The sequence below is a fragment of the Parasteatoda tepidariorum genome, chromosome 2, assembly GCF_982258835.1.
Source record: "Parasteatoda tepidariorum strain Cologne lab strain chromosome 2, Ptep-v5.0, whole genome shotgun sequence".
NCBI classification, from domain to species: domain Eukaryota; kingdom Metazoa; phylum Arthropoda; class Arachnida; order Araneae; family Theridiidae; genus Parasteatoda; species Parasteatoda tepidariorum.
Genome location: NC_141756.1, coordinates 129821037 through 129843571, shown reverse-complemented (window position 1 = coordinate 129843571; position 22535 = coordinate 129821037). Strand labels below are relative to the sequence as shown.

At 30.4% G+C, this 22535-nt stretch overlaps 1 protein-coding gene across 4 annotated transcripts in view; it reads right to left on the bottom strand.

The window, feature by feature from the left end:
• Positions 1–22535, bottom strand: part of LOC147816219 (uncharacterized) — a 48830-nt gene that overhangs the window by 143 nt on the left and 26152 nt on the right. The window contains exons 4-8 of one of the 4 annotated variants that reach the window (XM_087158395.1): positions 20757–20815; positions 13281–13418; positions 4546–4668; positions 1806–1965; positions 388–487 (exon numbers count right to left, since the gene is read on the bottom strand). In XM_087158395.1, coding sequence (XP_087014521.1) covers positions 428–487; positions 1806–1965; positions 4546–4668; positions 13281–13387 — 450 coding nt within the window. In that variant the 5' untranslated portion in view covers positions 13388–13418; positions 20757–20815 and the 3' untranslated portion in view covers positions 388–427. Of the gene's footprint in view, positions 1–387; positions 488–1805; positions 1966–3098; positions 3226–4545; positions 4669–13280; positions 13419–20756; positions 20816–22535 lie in introns of those variants that run through there. The other 3 variants (XM_087158393.1, XM_087158394.1, XR_015431886.1) reach the window with 3 other exon arrangements.

The following is a 22535-nucleotide window of genomic DNA, read 5'->3' as shown; positions in this document are numbered from 1 at the left end:
AGTTAAATTTGGTATTTTTAAAAAAAAAACAGAGCTCAAACTATTAAACAATAAGGCGTCGCAAATAAATACTTAAATGATTAAAAACAAATTTGTAATCAAATCATTTACAAAGTCAATCAGAATGAAGGAGGGATTAAAATCATCAAAAGCCAGTTTAAATAGAGTTACTGGAATGTACTTGCCCTTCATTAATAACCAGCTTTCAGCTTCAATCTTAAATAACCAAGGTTTTTTATAATTTTAATCCATCCTTGATCTAATTTGTTAATAATTCATCTGATTTCAATAGCTTGTTTTTCTTTCTTTTAAGTATTACTCTGCAGTAGCCAGAATGTTTTTAATATAATTTTTATAAAGTTATTCTTTGAAGAAAGAGGTTTGCACCTGATGAGGAGAAGGCGTTTCCTGACGACTTCCAATCGGACTAAGAGCAACAAGAGGTTCGAGACAGAGGCTTTCCCAAATTGATGCCTGATGTAGATACCTATAAATGATCAACTAAAGTCAGTTTTTTTTTACACACATATATTGAAGTATGTATTTCTTTAATTATAAAATTTTTTTTTATTTGTTTTCAATTCATGAAGTTAAATAATAGAAACATTGGAGTCATCTAGTTGTGAAACCGGAAAAATTATGAATTAAACATATCAATTAGCTTCAATAGGAATATGCTCTCATTACTAAGCTTTTTACAAAATTTTTTAATACAGCAGATGCATTCTTCATGCTTTGTATTAAAAGCAGGAGGTTTTGCATCTAGAGTATTTATCAATAATTTTTTGGGAAAGATTTCTGTATCGTGATCAATGGAAGAAAAATCGCCAAGTCTTGACAATTTTCAACAAGTAGTGGCCCACAAGAAACTGAAAAAAAAGGAGAAAGGGGGACCAACTCAAAGGGTATCGCTCGTAACCAACCTCTACATTTTTTTGAAAACGAAGTGCAAGTTCAAAATCATTTGACCCCTTGGAAATTGTAATTGAGGTGACAGATTACATACAAAATATTCCCATTCTTTATATACCAATGTGTTCTGTATGGAGTATAATTTTAAATCATTATAACATTTTTATCTATATATATACTACATAAAGACAAATGTTATCGACAATGTCAACTTTCATCCATGAAAAGGTGTCCCAACATAGAATTGAGTTAACATGTCTTATATACTAGTGAACTGGAATTAAATAATTGTAGTGGTAGACACACTACATTACCCCTTCAGAATTTTATCTGTGATAGAATCGATGAACAATTCCACTAGTTGATTCATTGCTGTTTTGTGTATAGACTGGAGAGCTGTATTAAGTTAACTGGATTTTGATCGCTGGCCATGACAGTTACATTAAGATCATACATAGCTCCTGCGTTGTAATTAGCAGTTGAGTGTATACAGAGAAATATTGTGTAATTGAGACTGAATAGCAACAGCGTGATGAGGACGGATGACCAATCTAAGTTTGGAACAGAAATAATTTAGAAATGATTTCTTTATTTAGAGAGGGATAACGACATAAAAACTTCACTCTTAAAAATTTAACTATTTTGAAGAAAAGAAAAGCATCAAAAGCATTTTTTTTCTTTCTTGATATTCCATAACCTGTTAATATTAGTATATATTTTATAAATTCAAGTTAGATCCTACTTAGAAAAAGAAGATCAATTTTAAAAAGTTCCAAAAGTATTTATTTTGGAACTAAAAATAAAAAAAACTGATACGGAATGTACAAAAGTTTTAGACAAAAAATATTTTAATTCTTGAAGTTGCAAATTAAATCAATCAGAAGACCTCTTACTTGTTTGAGTAGATTATGTTGCTGCTGCTCACAGAGTCTCTTTTCTCGAGCATATTGTTCATTTTGTTGAGGTGATAAAAGTATGGCTTGTGATTGTAGCATTGGATGATCAAGAGGTAGTGGAGCTGACTGTGTTCTCCCAAGAGGTCTTTGAATGGTTCTAGAATTGAAATTGAGGTAGATTGTTTAATAAACTTATGAAACTAACAGATTGAAATACATTCCAGTTCATTAAAATATCTCAACAAAAAATAAGCACCTTTAAAGTACTTTTTAAGCATTCAAAAAAAGTTTAAGCACTATTACATTAACAAAATGCAAAATAAATTTCAAAGACTTTATATGATCATGATAAAATTACTAGTTACTGACAAAGAACTTTTCAGAGGGCGTAAAATAAAGCCTGAAATTGAGAATATCTTGCAGCTGAGTTGCATTTGGGAGTGCAAGAATCTGATCAAACCCAACTCAGTAGTCAGTCCCAAGTATTTCATCAAATATGTTTGGCGCTATTATACGTTATGGGAAATGGATTGTGGTTGAGTTAATTGTGAAAACGCTGAATAGAACAACGTGAAAACCACACTTTTGCATGATACACAGCGAAACTCGGCAAGGTAAAAAAAATCTCATTTTCGAAAAGTGAAAATTAAGTAAGGGCTTTTAAAAAACGAAAATAAGCACTTTTAAGGTCTTTTTAAAAACGCTATGAACCATGAACTAAGTTATATTTAATCCAGTGATTATACAAACTTACCTGTGTAATCTGGCTTGTGCATAGGTGTCATCTCCATGTACATTCGAGAATCGTTTTTATGTCGTTGTAGACTGTAAAATCCCATTTCCCTCTTAACGTGGCTGGTAATCCCTTGTTCTGCGTTACGTTTTTATCCTTTTCATATCTAATATCACCCCTATGAATTTGTGAGTCACATTTTGTAACATGCTGTATATTAAAGCATTTATAAATAATAAATTAAATTTATTAATGTATTTTTATTTATGCGAGAATTATAAACAGATTAAATTCAACAAAAAAAATTAAAAGAAATATAGAAATTTTCACGTACATTAATATATTTATTATAATTTAAACATATACTATATATCGATTTCAACGAAGTATTTTTGCCTTTATGTTAACAAAGAATCAAAGTTATTGTAAAACAAAGCAATAGTTTGAAGCTGATATCTTTTCAATTTGACATAAAATTAAAAATTTATTACGTTTAAAAAAATTGCATGAATAATTGCTACTTGGACAACTAGATTTTTAAGAATTAGAGAGTATACCCGGTAATGCTGGGTAATATGTTAAAGACTGTAAGACATTTGATGCAAGAGGCATTCCTAGTCTTATGGTGGAAATATCTCTTTCCTGTACTTCAGAACCAGCTGGTACAGCACTTTTACCAATTTCCTGTAGAGTCGATAAAAAATATTCAAGATTCAGTATAGAATATGATAAAAAGAGAAGTTGCTTTAAAATAAAATTGAAAGAAAGCTAATTATTTAAATTAACTTAAAATTTAATTCACCATTGCCCTTAGCCGAAGATACATATGCCTAAAGTGAGAGTTTTACAGAAATGAACAAGAACTGTGTACTCTTGACCTCTTTAACCCTTTGCTTACCGCTGGTACAACATGTGGACCACATGCGATGGTACAACGTAGTTTACCGTAAGCAAAGGGTCAAGTAATGAGGGTGTTTACAACTTAGCGCCTAAAGAACTTAGAGGGTACGCTATAAGTATTGGTGTATATTATTTTTCCGTTCATTTTTCGATGCATTAAAAATGGCATTTCTATATAAAAGTCAGTAAAGAAATTTAAGATTTAGATAATTTCTTTTTTAGGAGAAGTTGCTTCACTTGCTCAGAATTTCCAAGAATAAAAGAAGAATAAGGATTGCAACATAAATTCTAATAAGAATCATTGATTATTTCATTTCATTTCTAAACGCTTAAACAATAAGATATCATTTTGACATAATAAATGTAACCTGTACTAGAATGCACGTCACAGATATTTGAAGGAAGCATTACATTAAAAATATGAGCCCCAATTTATTTAAGAGGCATAATTATTTATGTCTACAAATGCAAAGGATGTTGCAAAAATTGAAATCATCGAATTACTACTGAAGAAAGCAGGCCGAAAAACTTTTTTTTCAAATCCACTGTTTCCGCTGGCAATCAAACAGGTTTCAATGCTCTCAATAGTGATTTGTTATATAGTGTTTTTATTTCTAGTTTATATATTAATTAGCATCCGGTAATGTATGCAATTTTTTGAACTTCATTTTAGGAAAGCAATTCTAAAAATGCTTATTAAGAGGATCATGGAAAACTTCGTATATTGAGAATTTTTAAATATCAAAAGCTTGAAATTCCTTCACTTAAAAGTTGTGTATTCAAGCATTCAAACAGTAAAATTTGTGCCAAAGTAAAACTTGGTAATATATAATAATTCAATGTTAAAAAAATGCTTCATACTTTTAATTATCGATTTATTCTTCTAAAACACAAGAACTTTCAAAATTGTGACTGAAGCTAGATTTCATAAGATATTTATAAAAGCATTGAGTTTAAAATGTCAAACAAAAAGGGAAATTTTTTTTCCGGCAGCATTTTTAACATAGGAGAAATAAATAATTCGCAAGCAAGAGAAAGATAAAATTCTAAGTATTTTTTTAGAACAAAATATATTTTCCTATAACAGTTCCAAAATAAACTTACAGCAGATGTAGGTACAGGAGGTGTCCCCAATGATATATTTGGCAAAGATGGTGTTGAATACAATGTGAAATCATTGATACTACCTGGATTGCTGACTGAATTATATAAGGATGTGGGACTCTCCTAAAAAAAGTAATGATAATATAGTTGAAGATTGTTTTACAATTTCAAATGCTAATTTGGTATGCTAAGCAGTTTTAAGTGTTAAATGAAATTTACATTCTGTTAAAATATAATATTTAATTAATTTTAAGTAATATGCAAGGTACTTACTGAAGCAAAAGTGGTGTCTATGTATTGTAAAGTGACTATACATAACAAAGAGGTAATGTGCAAAGCTCTATATCTAAATGCTGAAAAAACTTGGAGTTAACATTTCTATCTCAAAAACGAAATGAGATATTGGAGATAAAATTGAATTAAAAAGTCTTAGATTGATTTAACACAAATACATACCTTGTTGAATTTAATGCTAACAAAGAACTTTTAAACGAAGATGGAGCTGGCTCGGACATATCCTTAGAATGCCCAAAGAAAAAATTTCATCTGTTGCGCTTACATGGGCCCCTGATGGTAAGAGAACAAGAGGAAGACCCAGATTTACCATCCAGCGCATGTTTTTGGGCGAATTAAAAGAATGTGGAATATCTGGCTGGGAGGAAGCAAGATCTATTGCTAAAGACAGGAGGCGTTGGAGGGATATGCTAGAGGCCTTAAGTGCCCAAGGCACGTAGAGGATAAGTAAGTAAGTAAAGAACTTTTAAAACAATGAACAACATTTTCTATATTATTATTTATTAGATTTATTACATTATAGTTATTTTCAAACAGAAAAATAAATGTGTCATTATTTTTAAAAGCGGAATAAGTCCATTTTTTCAAATTATTTTTTTCTCTCCATTTTCTAAGGGTTAGTCTTTGATAAAGATTAATCTATTTGGATGATGTTTTTAACACTATAATTTGATGAAACATCAAAACGCAGCTGTGATTATTAAAATCGTAAGAGAATAAATAAACAACAGGTTCTTTAGCTTCAAATGGACCTACCACTTTCAAAAATAAACGCTCAATTTTGCGACAAACCTTTATTTTCGATGTCTAAAACTTCTTTTTGCGTTATTCATTAGAAATAAATGAGTCTGTTAGTTAACTAGACATTTTCCCCTAGATCGTCTCATTACGTCCCATTGTTTAAAGTGTGAAACATAAATATGCATTTTCTTTTTTTAATGCGTTGATGTTTACAAAGTGTATATTCTTTTAAAATCAATACACTTTATAGATTATTTCCTCCCTTATTGTAACGCTTTCGTGATAGGAATGCTAACACTGCAATATTTCACCAGGTGGGGCTGTTGTAAGCAATCGCATCTTTTAGCGCACAGCCACTTTATTATACATAGGCACCATTTGTATAACTACAGCTGCAACCGTTCTGAAGTTTGGCTACAATGGATATGTGATACCAATATAAAATTCAATACCAAAAATACATATTTATCACATTCTTAGACAGGCTCAGTAGCCAAATTATTCAACAAAAAATAAGCACCTTTTAAGCACTTTTCGAGCTCTCAAAAAATATTTTTAAGCACTTTAAAAAAATATCATAATCAGGCAGAGCTGAAAAGTTTTTGACAATTGGCGGTTTTATCTTGTTTTAACCGTCATGTCAAAAAAAAAACTTTTTGCATTGTTTTTGACAATTGTCCAAAATCATAAAATTTTGAATCATGTAAAACGAATGGCGTTTTCATTCGCTACGGACTGACAATACGCCAAAATAGATAGGGGTTGAATTAATTGTGAAAACGTTGTATAGAACAATGTGAACTGTGTCTTTTTGTATAATTCGAAATGAAAATCAACATAGTAAAGGAAAAAAACTAATTTTGAAAAAGGGGAAAAATTAAGCACTTTAAAAATACCCCATGAAAAAAGCACCTTTAAGGGCTTTTAAAAAACGACAATGGAAAAAGAGCACTTCTTAAAAAAGCTAAGCACCCTGTCGTATACATAGTTTTTACTATAATAGTTATTCTGATAAGCAGTTAAAAGCTAATTCTATTCTGCTAACTTTTAAATCAATATATATTTGCATTTTAGGCAATATATTTCATATTGAAGATCTATGTGGCAATATATTTTAAAGATCTATTTCAGCGATCTCTAAACAAAAGTCATGCATTTAGAATACAGTAAGAAAAATAATAATTAAAATAGAGGGTGATGCTAGGATTTTTCTAATGGAAGGCAGGAAGTCTCCAACAATGGGGCATCTTTAGAGCTCAATATAATTTTTTTAAAAATATTTGCGGCGACTCAACTAAATCGTAAAAAGAAATAAAATATTTTAAAAATTATTTAAAGGGGCATACGCACCTAGGAAGGTCGGAAAAATCGATTCCCCCCCCCATCTAATTATGTTCTTGACTGTCTCAAGAATCATAATCCAAAAGATTAAAACGAAATTCGTCATAGTTATGTATTGTTCATTATGAAAAAAATAAATGAGAAGACTAGTATTAAAAACCCTAGTTTATTTTTTCAAAAATAATATTTTTTAAAAATTATCTGAGTCTGGGGGATCTGAGGAATCTGAGTCTATGACCCCCCTCCCAGGAAAAATTCCTGGATCCGCCCCTGTCCTGAACACAACCAACCACCACATATTTAAATGAATATGTTTTATTTTTTTATTAAAAAATTTAATAAATGTCCTTAATAGAAGAGGATATCTGATGCTGCCTGAGGGGATGATTAACTCAAAAAAATAACGATTTTCTCCTGTCTTGAAATTGTAATTCTATTAGAGACAATCCTTTACCCACTTCTTTTCTTCTTTATTATTCTAATCAACAGAAATTATTGGAAACGTGTTTGAAATAAGCCGGACTTTAAAAAATTTTATTGCCAATGGCACGTTATAGATTCGATGTGCGTAAATTACATCATTTTTGGCAAGGTTTCAAAATTTTTATGTTAAGAGTGGTGATTGCAGAACAATGTGTATTTTAATTGGAATGCTTGAAAAACTTGTATACATAATTATAGATCAATATTTAGGAACTATATCTAGACTTTTAAATTAAATAAACTCTTTTCATATTTTTATTAAATTAATAGATTTCTCTACGACTTTAATGTAAGAAGGAAAAAAATTATATTTTCATACTATACATGTTAATTTTAATAGTAGTCTTAAATTATTACTTCAGCTTTTATTTTTATTAACTAATGCTGGTTTAAAAAAAGCATTCCCGCAACATAGATGCTAAAGCTTCACAATTTCGTTACCAACGGCATGATTATGGCTATGTGGTTAGGATAGGGCATAGGCCACCTTTACTTCGTAGACAAACTGGTACTCATCCATCTGAAGCTGGGTATGTTTCACGCCGCCACTAGGGATTGAATCCCGGTTCTTCACTTTGACAGACTTAATCACTGACCATTGTGGTTTTACTAGTTTTGATTAGTGCTAAATTTAAACCCATTATGCATATTCATTTTTTTATTATTTGATAATAAATGCAAACATTAAATTATAAAAATTTGAAAATTATTAAGATTTAGAAATTATTTTAAAGATTTTACGAAAACTATGGCATATTCGAAACATTCACATACTTGTTTACCGTTGTCACGGATTTAAATGATCAAAATAGTGTGATACTGCCCTTAATTTATACTTCTAAACTCCTTGTTAAAAACGAGGGCAATAAGCATACACATTAGCGGCCTCAAATTAGTATTTATGCATGTAAAAAACAAAAACGTCATCAAAATCGGAAAAATACTCTCGAATCTACTGACAAATCTAATACCGAGGAACGGAAAATTCAAAACAAAAAGATTTGTTTGAAAAACAGATTAAATTCTATGGTGTTTCTATGAATAAGCCGCTTTTCAATTTTTTCAGCAATCAAACAAGTCTTCATGTCAATAGTCTCTATTTCCTAGTTAATGATTTTCCAGGTTTCGATACCATTTCTATTTTTTTTCTCGCTTTTCTATTTTTAATTGACGTCCCTAAATTTGTATGTTTTTTCTAACTTCATTTTTGACAAGACGTCAAAAATGTATACACCCTTTATTATTACACGAAAGTTCAACAATTTGTTAAAGATTAAAAAATAATATACTCATTAGAAATTACGTTAACAGTAATTTCATAATAAAAATAATATTTTAACTCTAAAGCAATTATTATTAAGAAAACAAATTTTTCTTAGTCATTTTCACCGAGTTCTGTTATATTAACCTCACTAAAACGGGTTCATATGCGATATACAGTAGAAAGTTGAGCAAGTTTATTTCAGAAAAAAACTTTTGGTTGAACGAATCATTATTGTACAATATGGATAAAAATAAAATTTTAATAAGAGGGCGTATTTTTTTTGAATTATATTTTGCGATACTTTAATTTGTCATGATTTTAACCCTGAATATCGTAATTCATATGATATTTGTTACACATTGTTCATAAAAAGAGTAACTAATTGCTAAACGTGTTATAGAAAGCTAAAAGGTCGTTTGATTGGACCTTGATTTATCGATGCGCAATTTTTATTACCCTAACAGTAAACACCAAATGTTGGCAACTAATTACCAAATGTTGACGCGATCTTGAAAAGGTCGTTTTATTAGCCCTTGATTTAATGATTCATCTTATTACTATTTCAAAGCAAAAATATATTAGCATGAAATTAAGCAGTTTTATTATTTCTTTAAATTGCCCTAGAATATATAGGGTGTTTGGTAACGACCGATCTTAATATAAATCTTTAAGTCATCTCACCTTCCTCCCTAGTGATTCGTCTTTGATAAGTATTTTATTAATAAGTATTTCAGGCTGTAATTATTGAACACCAAAAAGTTATAAGCACATAAAGTACGAAAATGTGCTTTTAATTTCATGTATCGCTGCAGATTATTTAACGAGAAGAAGAGTTATTAAAGAGTTATTAACTTTTTGATGGGTTAATGATTTTTAAGAAAGGGCGTACTACTTTTAATCTATAATAATAATAATCTTAATTTAGGAGCGACGCTTAGGTGTGAGCAGTTTATATTAGACGAATTCTGGTTGCCAGCACTCTTGAGAAAGAGCATTCCATCAACTATTATTAAAATAAAGTGTAAGAACTTAACAATAACCAAGCGATCTGAAATGAACTGCAAAAGCATTTAATTCTGGGGTTTAGCAAGCGATAGCTAGCGGAGGTATATTTTGCCGAAAAAGAAGTCTTAACTTTGCTTAAATTTCTAATGAATTTCGGATCATCTATTTTGTAGCTGCTGAATCTCCTTATTTTTGAGGTACATTTTTTTTTTGTATCTAGAGTATTAATAAAATGTCTACTTTAATATTTTCTCATAATTTAACAAAATTAATTTTTTCCACCATTGCTTACAAAATAATTGAAAAAGATATTGAAATACTAACTGTTTGCGGAGATAATATAATTTTGTTACCGCTACAAAGAATCTTAATCAGTATAGAGGCAGACCGTCGTTAAACAGCCGACCCAATTTTTTGGGTTTACAACTACCACTGTTCAACACCTTGTGATTTTGAACCCAATCCAGAAGACAAGGGAACTCCTGGATCAAGTACTGGGAGATATTAGCCTCCGTGAAGGACTTTTTAATTAAACTGACTCGTATTTGCGTTACATGGAGAGGAAAACCTCGATAACCACCCACGTTTAGGCTGACTAGGATATTTTACGTCAACAGTGGTCGGTGCGAGCCGGGTGCGGAATTCGTATCGAAAAACCATTGCTGGGATTTGAACTCTGTTTACCTCATTGGAAGTTGAATGCTTTATCCCCTGAGCCACTGCGGCTCTGCAGATATGATATTGTTAAGTTTCTTACTTTAACGAGAAAATATTAATCTACTTTAATATTTTGTTGCTTTGTGGGCAATCCGGGGAATGTTTGGAAAGCGAGTAGGGGTGGATCTACTAATATAATAAATATATAATATATTAGAGAGTAAAAGCTGAAGTATTAAGCAAGATCAATGTAGAGACAGTAAGCGAAGCAATCCGCAAGGGTCGGAGAGCAGGGGACGGATACCCCTGCTTAGTTTACTAAAGCTATTAGCAGCAGAATTACATGTCTTTTGTCAATAAACTAACAATGCGTCTTAATTTGCTTACATTTTTTAATTCCTTCCGAACAATTCAATTCAGAACTTGAGTTAGTTTTACGAACAAACATGAACCCACTCCATTGTTTTTAATGATTCCTACTTTATACGTAATACGTTCCAAATCGTCCAGCAATCTCATATGAACTTTGTAAGAAGTTCCAGGGTTTGACGAGCAAAAGCGAGCAGTCTGTAGAAAATGCACTTAATTTATTATTATTGCTGCATTTAATTAATGGACAAGATTTCATTTTCTGTATGATCACGTTGATTTACTAAAACTCAGCGAAAAAATTTATGCTTCCTACTTCAAAAAATATATTAAAAATTTCACACTACAAATCGCGTCCTTTTTTAGAACAATCTCGGAATAAATGAGCAATGCACTGCGTCAACTGTTAGAAAAAGTATATTTTTGTTATCTAAATTTAATAGTTTTAATTTGTCAAAATTTTTATACAAATCTGTAGAATTTGATTTAAATTGGAAAGTACTAGTCTATTTAAAATATTTTTAATTGAAAAACCACTTTTTTCATTAATGAAACACAAATAATTTTCACTTTGTCTGACATAACAATAATTAAAAAACGTTTTTGCTTTAACCTCAACGTCAGATTAGGCATGCGAACGTTAGTCATTTCGCTTTAGCCAACAGACAATTTATACAAAATAGTATGAGAATATTAAAACGACTATCATTTTGCAACTTGATCTCTGTAATGACGATCATAAACTTTTAATGTAATTTTAGACTAGCATATATTCGTTCTTAAAAAAATTCAAATTTGTGTTCAATTTGTGTAAATTAAAAAAGTTAAAAATAATATTTCTGCAGCATAAAGTTATATTACGCGAATTAAAAATTGGGAGCAGTTGACTATTTTAAATATCTTCTAGACAAATAACTTTAGCTTTCCATTTGAACAATCAACCTTGAATATTTAAAAATCAGGTCATATTGATTTAAGTAAGTTTTGGAGGAACTTTTCTAATTTTATAAGAACTCATTCAGAAAAAGAACTTTTTTTTAAATTAAAAACCCCTCAAATGACTTGATTATTTAACTTTTATAGATAACACAATGTTAAATAATTAATACTTCCACGAACTATGGTATTTGACGTTTAAAAAGAATATTTTATTATTAATTTATTTAAACATATTTTTTATAGTTTTTTCCTTATTTTGTAATAATTTAGGTTGAAATAAGTAAAATATTATATTTAGAAATGTAATAATTTATGGTTATCAGGGGTCAGTCCAGACATTTTGTAAAAGGTCCGTTTTTCGTGAAATTGTGAAATAATTACTCACATTCTTTCAACCAGGGTCCGAGTTTATGAATTTGTGCAAATAGGGTCCGTTATTGCAAAAAAAAATTTTTTTTTTGAAGTAGTTTTTAAATTGTAAAGACATACAAGATTATGCTCAACACTGCAAAATTATAATTAAAAAAATTAAATTTTTAAATATAAACAACAATTTCTGCTTCTAAATTAGAGATGCAATATACAAATATTTGGTATTTAGCCTATACTGCTGAACGCAGAATATTAATTTCGGACGAAAAGTGGAAGAATCGTCTGCCGAGGACAAAACTTAATTCGTTTACATCCATCTTTCTTGTTTTCCGCCCTGGAAAGGGTTTATTCGATTAACAAAATAATAATGAAGATAACCAAATTTGTGAAGGGTCCAATTAAAAGGAAGATCATTTTGTGAAGGGTCCGTTTTTAATTAAAAATATTTTGTGAAGGGTCCGTTTTTAAGTTAAAATATTTTGTGAATGGACCGTTTTTATGAAAAGATATTTTGTGAAGGGTCCGTTAACGGACCCAAATTTCTTCTAAACAGACCCCTGGTTATGAAATAGAGATAGATAGGTACAGAAAAGTCCCTTCATCTGGGTGATTGTGTGAATGTAACCAGCCTGAGCCGCGATGGCTCAGGAGATAGCACGTTATCCTTCCAATGAGGCAAACCGGGTTCAAATCCCAGTCGATGCGAATTCCGCATCCAACTTGTACCGACCACAATGCTGACGTGAAATATCCTAAATGGTAGACGGATGGATCATGGGTGAGAGTCCCCTTGCCGTCAGGCTAACCGTGGGAGAGTCTCGTGGTCTTCCTGTCTATGTAACGCAAATGCGGGTTAGCTCCATCAAAAAGTCCTCCACGAAGTCAAATTTCTGCCAATACTCGATGCAGAAGCTCCCTTGTCTTCTGGATTGGGCTCAAAATTACAAGGCTACGGAGTTGAACATTGGTAGTCGTAAACCCATAAAATTGGGTCGGTTGTTTAACGACGGTAAAAAATTTTACCAGCCCTATGAACGGGTTTGCGGTTCAATGACATGGACGTCGATACTCCACCGTCGAGGCTTAGCCACAGGTGCCCAATGGGTAGCGATAAGTGTGGAGCAATTCTGAGGCCAATAGGAAATAAACCCAAGTACACGCCATTAAAAAATGCTCTAACTTAGAATATTTAAAGATCCTGAACGTTTCTAAGAAAAATCTTGAAATAAAAAATATTTCTTTCAAGATTTATTTAAAAATATAAATTTACCAGTGGTAGCTACTGACGTGCTTGCTGATAGCAAAAGGTGAGCATGATAGAGTCAACCACTTCTTATTCATTCGATAAGACACACTGAGAAGGACAAATTTTGTCATCTTTCCCCTCCAACTGCAACAACCATTTCTCCTGCAAGAGACATCGTTTTTTTTGTTACAAATTTTCCCGTATCAAAATTTTTGATGGTCGCATTAAAGTTTTTTTGATAGTTTCAGTGTGATTCAAGAAGGTCACCATCATCCGAGATTTTCCATTACATGTTCACGGTTTTCGATATGCCAACAGACTTCCATCAATCCATGATGGAAATTAATACTATGACGGTTAACCATCAAGAGAAGTCTCATGGATCAAAAACCCATGATGATCCTTGATGGTTTCAACTATACATTTTCTTGATGGGAATTCTTGTTGGTTCTCAGGAAAATACCATCAAAACAATCTGGGTTTAAAAAACCCAGAAACCCAGAAGTTTTATTTTGGACCATCATAAATCAGTCCGAATTCCTACATTTAGGTGATAGTTGTTCATGATCGTTCCAACATTTGATTTCTAAGATACTGTGATGGAAATTAGGAGAGCTCAAAAGGAACAAACCACGAGAACAAATTGCTATTCTTATGTTGAAACATCATAAATCAGTTCGAATTCCTAGATTGAAGGGATATTTACTTTTGTTGGTTACTATCAAAAAATATAATGTTTCATGATAGAATTATTGATGGTTACCATCAAGATTATGTTGTTCCATCAATGGAAAACCATCAAAAATTTTGACTTGTGTAGAGCAAAAGTTATCTCAATACCGAAAATGGTGGCAACTGCTTTACACTAAAGTGAATCACTGTACATAAACTCTTGGTATTTAAGTGTTTTCCTACACAAAGAATCAAAGATAGTTTTGAACCACCATTTTGGTATTCAACAACGCTAAAATTTAAGAGTTCAGTAAGATATGATACAGATGTGAGTCGGTAAAGTTATTTTTGTGATACAAAAAGTAAGAATCATTAATTTAGGTTGCATATATATGTTACCCTGAATAACCAAAATCAAGAGAATGTCGACTTTCACTGGTAAATGTCAACAATCACATAGTCGTTTTGGTGATTGTCCAAAATATTTCTTACATCCGATTTTATATTAACTTATTCGTTTGTATTATTATATGAATTCGACATTTTAATATCTGATGAAAATAGATTTGGGGTAATATCAGTGTGTACCGGTTAAATGCATACTAGGGAAGTGGCACTTTACCTTAAAAAAACATTGATGTAGGGCATACCGGACAAATGTATTCCGGGTAGAGGCAATAAACTAGACCTAGTTTAAAATTCGGACATTTACCAAACAGACTATGTGACTGCCAACTTCAAAATTACCAATTTCCGTCATTCATAGCAACATATATCTATAACGTTTATAGCATTTGTTTTCATTTCCATGAAAACCATTATTCTGCTTCATATCAAAAATAAATATATAAATTAAGATTAAACCCCCGTAGTGCAAATTCAACCTTGACCTTAAAAAAACATGGATGTAGGCACTTTAGTTTGTCTATGGTAAGAACTCCTCCCGTGACGAAGTCTGAGGCTGTCTGCTGCTACGAAAACTAGAATAGCGCATTTCAGTGCGGAATAGCTTCTATTCTCTTTAGGGCTGACATAATAGACCGAAGAAAAAAAGATTAATTTTCCCTGGCCGACCAGAGCCAAAACCTGTCCTAAGCAGTGACCCCACACCTCTACGTACAATAGTTATATCTCGTTACCATAGTCACCGTCATGGGTGCAAAATAATTTCCATAGACTTTTAACTGATCATGATAAAATAACTAGTGGATGATGAAGAATTTTTTTTCTTGATTACATTAGCCACCACAAAAACAATTTATACACACTTTTTAAGCTATTCAATATTAAGTGGCTCATTTTATTTTTAAATCAATAATTACTTTATTTAATTTTATAAAAAAATTAATTCAAAATTGTAATTTAACTATTATTTTGAAAATGTTATCGAATGTGTCTTTTAGATTAAAATAAAAGTTATTTATAAAAGCATATTCAACGAAACATTAACAAGATTAATATTATTGATCATACCGAATTTGTGTAAACATATGTAAAAAATTATGCAAACTAAGATAACTATAATAAATTCATATTACATACGTAAATTAGTGCATGGACCCTAAAAATATTCATTTTTGTTATTTGGTTCAGTATTTCTTCAACACTAGAAAGACTGAAACTTAGTATACACCTATATTGCCCAAAAGTAGTCAAAATAACTGGATTGTTAAAGAATAACTAATGTTGAAAGAGAAATTTGCTTAAAATTAATTTTTAAATTTTTTATATAATTTACAGCTATATAACAAGTTATTAGTAAATATTAACAATTATAAATTATACGTTGTACAAAAAGTCACAAAGTTCTAAGAAATTGTGTCATCATTGTTTTTCTAATTGAAATTAAAAAGCAATCAAAATGACTTCCTTAGCGTTAATGAAATGATTGAAAATATTTCTTAGTAATTTTGAAACGTAAATATAATGAATTTAGAAGCTAAGCATTTTTGTTAGAAGTAAATTATTACATGGTTATTGCATTCCTAATATTTAACAAATATGATTTAATTAAATTTTTGGATTTGAATTGTTTACAAAAAAAAAATCCTCAAAATATTATTTAAAATTTTTTGGAATGACAAATCTGAATTTGTTTACATAACTAATTATTGGATTTTTTTGCTGCATTTAAAATATTAAAAACCCCTCAATTCAAACTTTTTTTTAAATATTGCCTCTAATTATTTTTGAGTTCTCATAAAATAACTTAAGAGTACTGAAAATTTTAAAATTAATAATACCATAATTAATAAAAATTTGAAATACGATTCACTACAAAATGAAAAGAATTATGATCGCCACAAAGCGATCACATGTTATCCATTGGCAAAATGGCTGTAGTCTAATTTTTTGGGGAAAATAAACTTCACTGTGTTTTCATCTTGGACATCTTTAACTGCTCTGTACACAATTTTTCAGACACACTTGAATGTAGCTGAGAAACATTCTGTGTAAATTCCTTTCATGACTGAATAGACATTGAACAGCCAATCGAGATCAATAATAACATTTTCGCATTAGTACAATGGTGTTTGATGGAGATTGTAAGCTGCATCATACACCCGCTTCGGATTCACAAGTTCATACATGAAATATGACTTGAAATCTCAGTTTTTTTAATGAATCGTGAATGAATCATGGAAGACATTCTACGGTCTTGTGCAAGTTACTGAAAATGGATCCTTTTATCTCTAACTGGTGATCAACACCCAGTTCCCGTATTTACATGAAAGGGGTTCGGATAGTCACCATTCGGTAAGGTTCAATTCTCTCAACCACTTTGGTACTTTTGTGAGGGATGCTTGCGTTTGTGAACGGAATACTTTCATTTTTCCGTTTGTGTGTAACGTTTAAGGCTTCTTTGGCCTGAACTTACTAATCTCGGTAAGTTCAGGTCTCGGCATCAAATTTTTCTTGCCTTTACTCTAACTTTTTGGACCATGTCAATCAGGTTGGATTCCCTTCATTTGTGATATTCACCTGAATTAGTAATGAAAACGATCTGGTTTGAACACAACTCAAGAAATACTAATGGAATCTCTCTGGTCCCATATCTCAAAAACAAACTCAACAACTTAACGCATAACAAAATTAAAAGTGAACAAAAGAATTAAAAAAAATTATCAAACAGCAACGGTTGCCACAGCAACGCATGCGCACTGTTTACTATTACTCTAGATTATTGAAGCTGAAAAGTGGGGAAGCCTTGAAATCCAAAAAAAGATTCATTTTGCCAATGGGAAAAAAGTACTAAAGTACAAAAAATATTTATGAAATATTTATGCAATTGGTGGACGGAATTAGGAAATATTAATCCTAAAATTCTCAAGTAATTCTTAAATTTAATGAATAAAAGAAAGATGGAAGTTCTTAGGTGATGAAGCTTTAGGATTCTTCAATGCTCTGGAGATTCACATGGAAATATGTAATTAGTGAATGATCCCAAAGTCAAGTTCGAAGATAAGGGTACTGAACTGTAAACAGAATATCACGGGAAGGCCATTTGCTTTCCAATGGCGAAGACGATGGCGCGTCATCCACGGTGAAGTTAACAAGAGAAATAAAATTTTCTATCGCTATTAGGGAAAAAAAAATTGAAACTGTGTAGTTGGTTCTCATAATCAGCAAAAGTTCGAGAGATTTTTTGCGGTTCGATTCCTGAGGGTGGAAATTGAAGTCCGAAATTGAGAATCTCTTGCAAAATACAGCAAAGTTGCACATGAGAGGACAAAAATCCTTCCCACCGAATACAGCTCAGTATACGCACATGCGGACCCCCAAGTATTTCATCAAACATGTACGTTTTTTTTCATACACTACGGCCCAACAGTACGACGAAGTAGATAGGCAGGGGTCTGTTTAGAAGAAATTTGGGTCCGTTAACGGACCCTTCACAAAATATCTTTTCATAAAAACGGACCCTTCACAAAATATCTTTTCATAAAAACGGTCCATTCACAAAATATTTTAACTTAAAAACGGACCCTTCACAAAATATTTTAACTTAAAAACGGACCCTTCAGAAAATGATTTTTCCTTTAATAGAACCCTTGACAAATTTTCTTAATCGAATAAACCCTTTCCAGGGCAGAAAATAAGAAAGATGGATATAAACGAATTAAGTTTTGTCTTCGGCAGACGCTTCTTCCATTATTCGTCGGAAATTAATATTCTGCGTTCAGCAGTATAGGCTAAATACCAAATATTTGTATGTTGCATCTCTAATTTAGAAGCAGCAATTGTTGTTTATTTTTTAAAATTTAATTTTTTTAATTATAATTTTACAGTGTTGAGCATAATCTTGTATATCTTTACAATTTAAAATAATTGTAATTTTGCAATAATTACAATTACAATTTTGCAATAACGGACCCTATTTAAACAAATTCATAAAAGCGGACCCTGGTTGAAAGAATGTGAGTAATTTTTTTACAATTTCACGAAAAACGGACCTTTCACAAAATGTCTGGACAGACCCCTGATAGGGGTCGAATTAATTTCGAAAACGTTGAATATAACAATGTCTTTTTGCATAATTCATGGCGAAAATCAACATGGTAAAGAAAAAGTATCTTATTTTGGAAAAGGGAAAATCAAGCCCTTTTTAAAAACTTCCATTATAAATAATGGGCTGAGTAAATACGTCCATAATGACTAGTGCAACAATTTAAGATAGCTTTCTTCTTAAATAAACAAAGACCAGCGAAATTATCGGCAAACTTTGGTTAAGATATTAATTAATTATTTAAAAAAATATTAATGTGATCTTAGATAGTGTAAAAAATGCCTATAAACTATTCACACCATTTAAAAACGTTAACAAGAGGATACATTTCGTTTTAGACAATAACAAATATTTCTTACAGTAGTTTGAACTAGTGCACTACAAGTGAAACTACTGTAGTCGCTACCTTTTTCGTAGTGTTTAGAGTAGTGTAAACAAGCAGTGTAACGATAAAAATAATAGCAACTATTTTTATCGTTAGTTGAGAAAAAAAGTACGGTTCAAACGGATTTAATTTTTCCAATTTGATTGGTGCAAATCTTCACGGGTTCGTCAATGGATGCAATGAAAATGAGCCTTTGGCTGCGGCTGAACTTTCACAGAGATTACGTAATTAAAATCACGTATGACTAGAAATTAAAAATAGCTATTACGTAAAATAGATCATAACTTTCACACTTTCCGGTCACACTTTCACATATAAATGCACACTAATAAAGCATTCATGTTATTTCAAAAACGCGGAACATATTTTTTATGCACTTAATTTCTAAGGGGAAATGAAAAAGCCTTAAACAATTAAAAAGATGCAATTATTTGATAATTTCGCATTTCTTAAATTAAATATTCGATGTCGAAATAGGTATAAAAAGTTGAAGGTTAAATGAATAAATTAAAAACAAAAAATTTTTTTTTGGAGTAACAAACCCACTCTTGTGAACATAAATATTTCTTAATTATTCCCTTATTTTTAATGTGAGCCAATTTGTTATTCAAAACAATTTTGAACATAAGTTTAAATTAAGTTCTCCGTCAAAGTTCGTCTCCTTAAATTAGTGAAGTAGTTACTAAAAAATTCAAGAATTGGTCGATTGTCATTGCAAAATAGCCTCTATTTTTTTTAAAGAGACAAACGAATTACATTTACAATGATTGTTATTATTAATTAAATGTATAATGTACTGTCTAAACTGAGTCAAATGTTTTAGTTACTGCTTAATATAGCTAGCTTGCTGTGAAAAACTGGTTCCTATTAAAAAAAATATTTTTGTTCTTGTCTCAGCGCGTATGAAAACGATATAGTTTAAAAATTAAATCAGTAAATAGTGCTGAGCAGAGATCGAAAATCAATAACTGACTTAAAATTTTGTAAGCATTCATATTTTTCTAGACAGAACGTCGCAGGGCAGGTGCACCTTCGATTTTTTAAAAGGATTTTTTTTCACATTACATTAATTAAACGGTCTAGTATTTGAGTTATTAAAAAAATAACACCTGAATTGAAATTGCAATTCATCAAATAGGAAGGTATGCAATAAGTATTACTTAAGTATGAATATTAGCATAGCAATATTTTTATTCGAGTCAAAAATTTGAATGTTTCTTATAAGTTATAATTTTTTATAAAATAATCCAAAACTTGTAATTATTCAGGTAACTTGCAAACCTGAGATTAGTAAGGAATTCCTGCATTATTCAAAAACAGAATTTTTTATTGAATTACACTGAGCTGATGACTTCCTAAAATATTTCTTGTTAATTATATGAGCTCAACATTTTTCATTAAATGGCTATAAATTTATGAGCTTATTGAAATTATCATTAGATAATGAATATAAGTAATTAATGATAAAGATTATCGTTGTAAAAGGAATATTTTTCTTTATCATTGATTAAGGATGATTTAAAATGTTAATCTATAAGCTCAACAAATTTCTTAGAGTATCCCAATGAGCTAATAATCTTAACTTTGGTCAGCATTTCAAAACGTTTGGAAAAAGTGAAAAGAGCAGTACAATAAGCGAGCAACAGCTGAATATAAGCGACCTGAATAATTACAATAAGCGAGCAACAGCTGAATCCCCAGGATTGAAGAGTGGCACCCATGTTTATAAAGCCATCGACATAAATTTAACATATCAAGTATTAAAAGTTCTGAATTGTGTAAATGTCACATTGTTGTAAGATAATCTGGACTTAATTGAACACATCAAGTTTTTAAAAGTGTGTTTTGAATTGTCAAAATGACACATTGTTGTAAGATAATTTGCATTCACAGTTATAAGTATTTAAAAAAGTGTAATTAAATGTAAAAATCTTACCGTGCTCATTATTCAAAGGAACTTTCTTGCATTGCTGAATGGATTCGAGAGAATAGAATCTGAAAGACAAAAAGTAAGTTTTAGTTCTAAATAAGAATCTTTTTGTTAACAATACAAGACATTTCCAAAGTCGTATTTTTCAAACAAAGCGCTAAATTAATCGCGTAATTAAAATATTTCCTGCTATTAGTCCATGAGTTCACGTAATTTTTTTCATGTCATGATGAAATTTTTACTTTACTAAACCAACTCTAGTTAATCCCCTCAGCACTTACAGCCTTTTTTAGTGAAATCATCATATGCTAAAACAAATTAGTTTTTTCAACAAACAGGAATGATTTAATGTATTCTTTAGAATAATTTTTGTAAAGCGCTGAACACATAAAAAATATCAGTGATAAAAAAATCCTCTTTTTTTCAGTTTCAAAATCCATCTTAAAAATACAAAATACAGCTAGTGGATTCCAGGATTGTACTGACCGCTGTACTCGGTAGTAAAATTTTCAAAAGAAAATTTTCAATTGCTCAATTGCAATTATGTTCAATTTTGATTTTCTTAATACTTGCTCGGCATGATTAATTGCTTCTCTTACTAATTGTTTTGAGAGAAAAAACATTGTTTTTAAAAATAAATCATTACTAAAATCAAGAAGCTGTAACAAAACATAATCTACAGGTTTCGACTCTTTTCTCATCAAGTACCTAGTCATGTACTACTTTATTTGAAAAAATATTGCAGACCACTCGAATATGTAACTTTATTCCCTTCTAAATGTTCCATCTTTTTTCAGTAGCGGCTATTGCTACTTAAGATATATCTGAAGTATATTTCTTTACTTAAAATTTACGATCAGAGTTAGTAATGTCAAGCTCTACCAAAATTTGAAATGTGGAATTTTCTATTTAAATATTTTCCATAATGTTTTATTTATTATATTGAAAAAAGTTTTTCAAATATACTTTGTGAATTCAGAGCTCTATAATGAAATTTAAACTATGTATCAAAGAAGAAAATTAAAAAAGAGTCCACTTTTCATTATACGAAATTCGCTATGCAATTCCGTTGTATCACTGATTTATTTAAAATACTGCTGTCATTTCGATTTAATTTACGATTCAATAATTTATTTTCAGGTGGTTTGGAAGCATGTTTAGGGGGTAGGGGACGGTGAATAAATTTTAATGCTTGTAAATGATGTTTTGAACCATGCAAAAAAAGTTCTTTATTTCAAAATATATTCTAAATTTTAAAAATGATTTTTATGATATAATTGATAACTATGTCTAATATGTTGGAGAACATTTTAGTAATTTTGAAAATTCTTGTACCAGCTATAGAATGCTGGAACATGAAATTTTTAATTAATTATAGAAGACTATTTTTTCCAATTAGATAAATATTTAAAATTTTTTATGCACTTTTATTGTATCCCTGGTTTACATAAATTACTGTTGTTATTCGATTTAATTTATCTTGAAATATTTATTTTTAGGTGGTGTAGAGGCCGTAATAGGTGGTGGTGAGTAAATTTTTAATTTTGTAAGTGAAAGTATTTCTTGAACTCAAAAATATATTTCAAATTCTTAAAATGATTTTCATGCTCTAACTTATAACATTGAATGGAAATATAAATATTTTAAGAACACTTTAGAAATGAAACTTCTTATATGACAGATATTGAATGTTGGAAAAATGAAGATAATAAATGTTGGATAAATAAATGAATTATTAAAATTCATTTATTTATTCAGATGGTGGTGCGGGAGTTATCGTGAGCA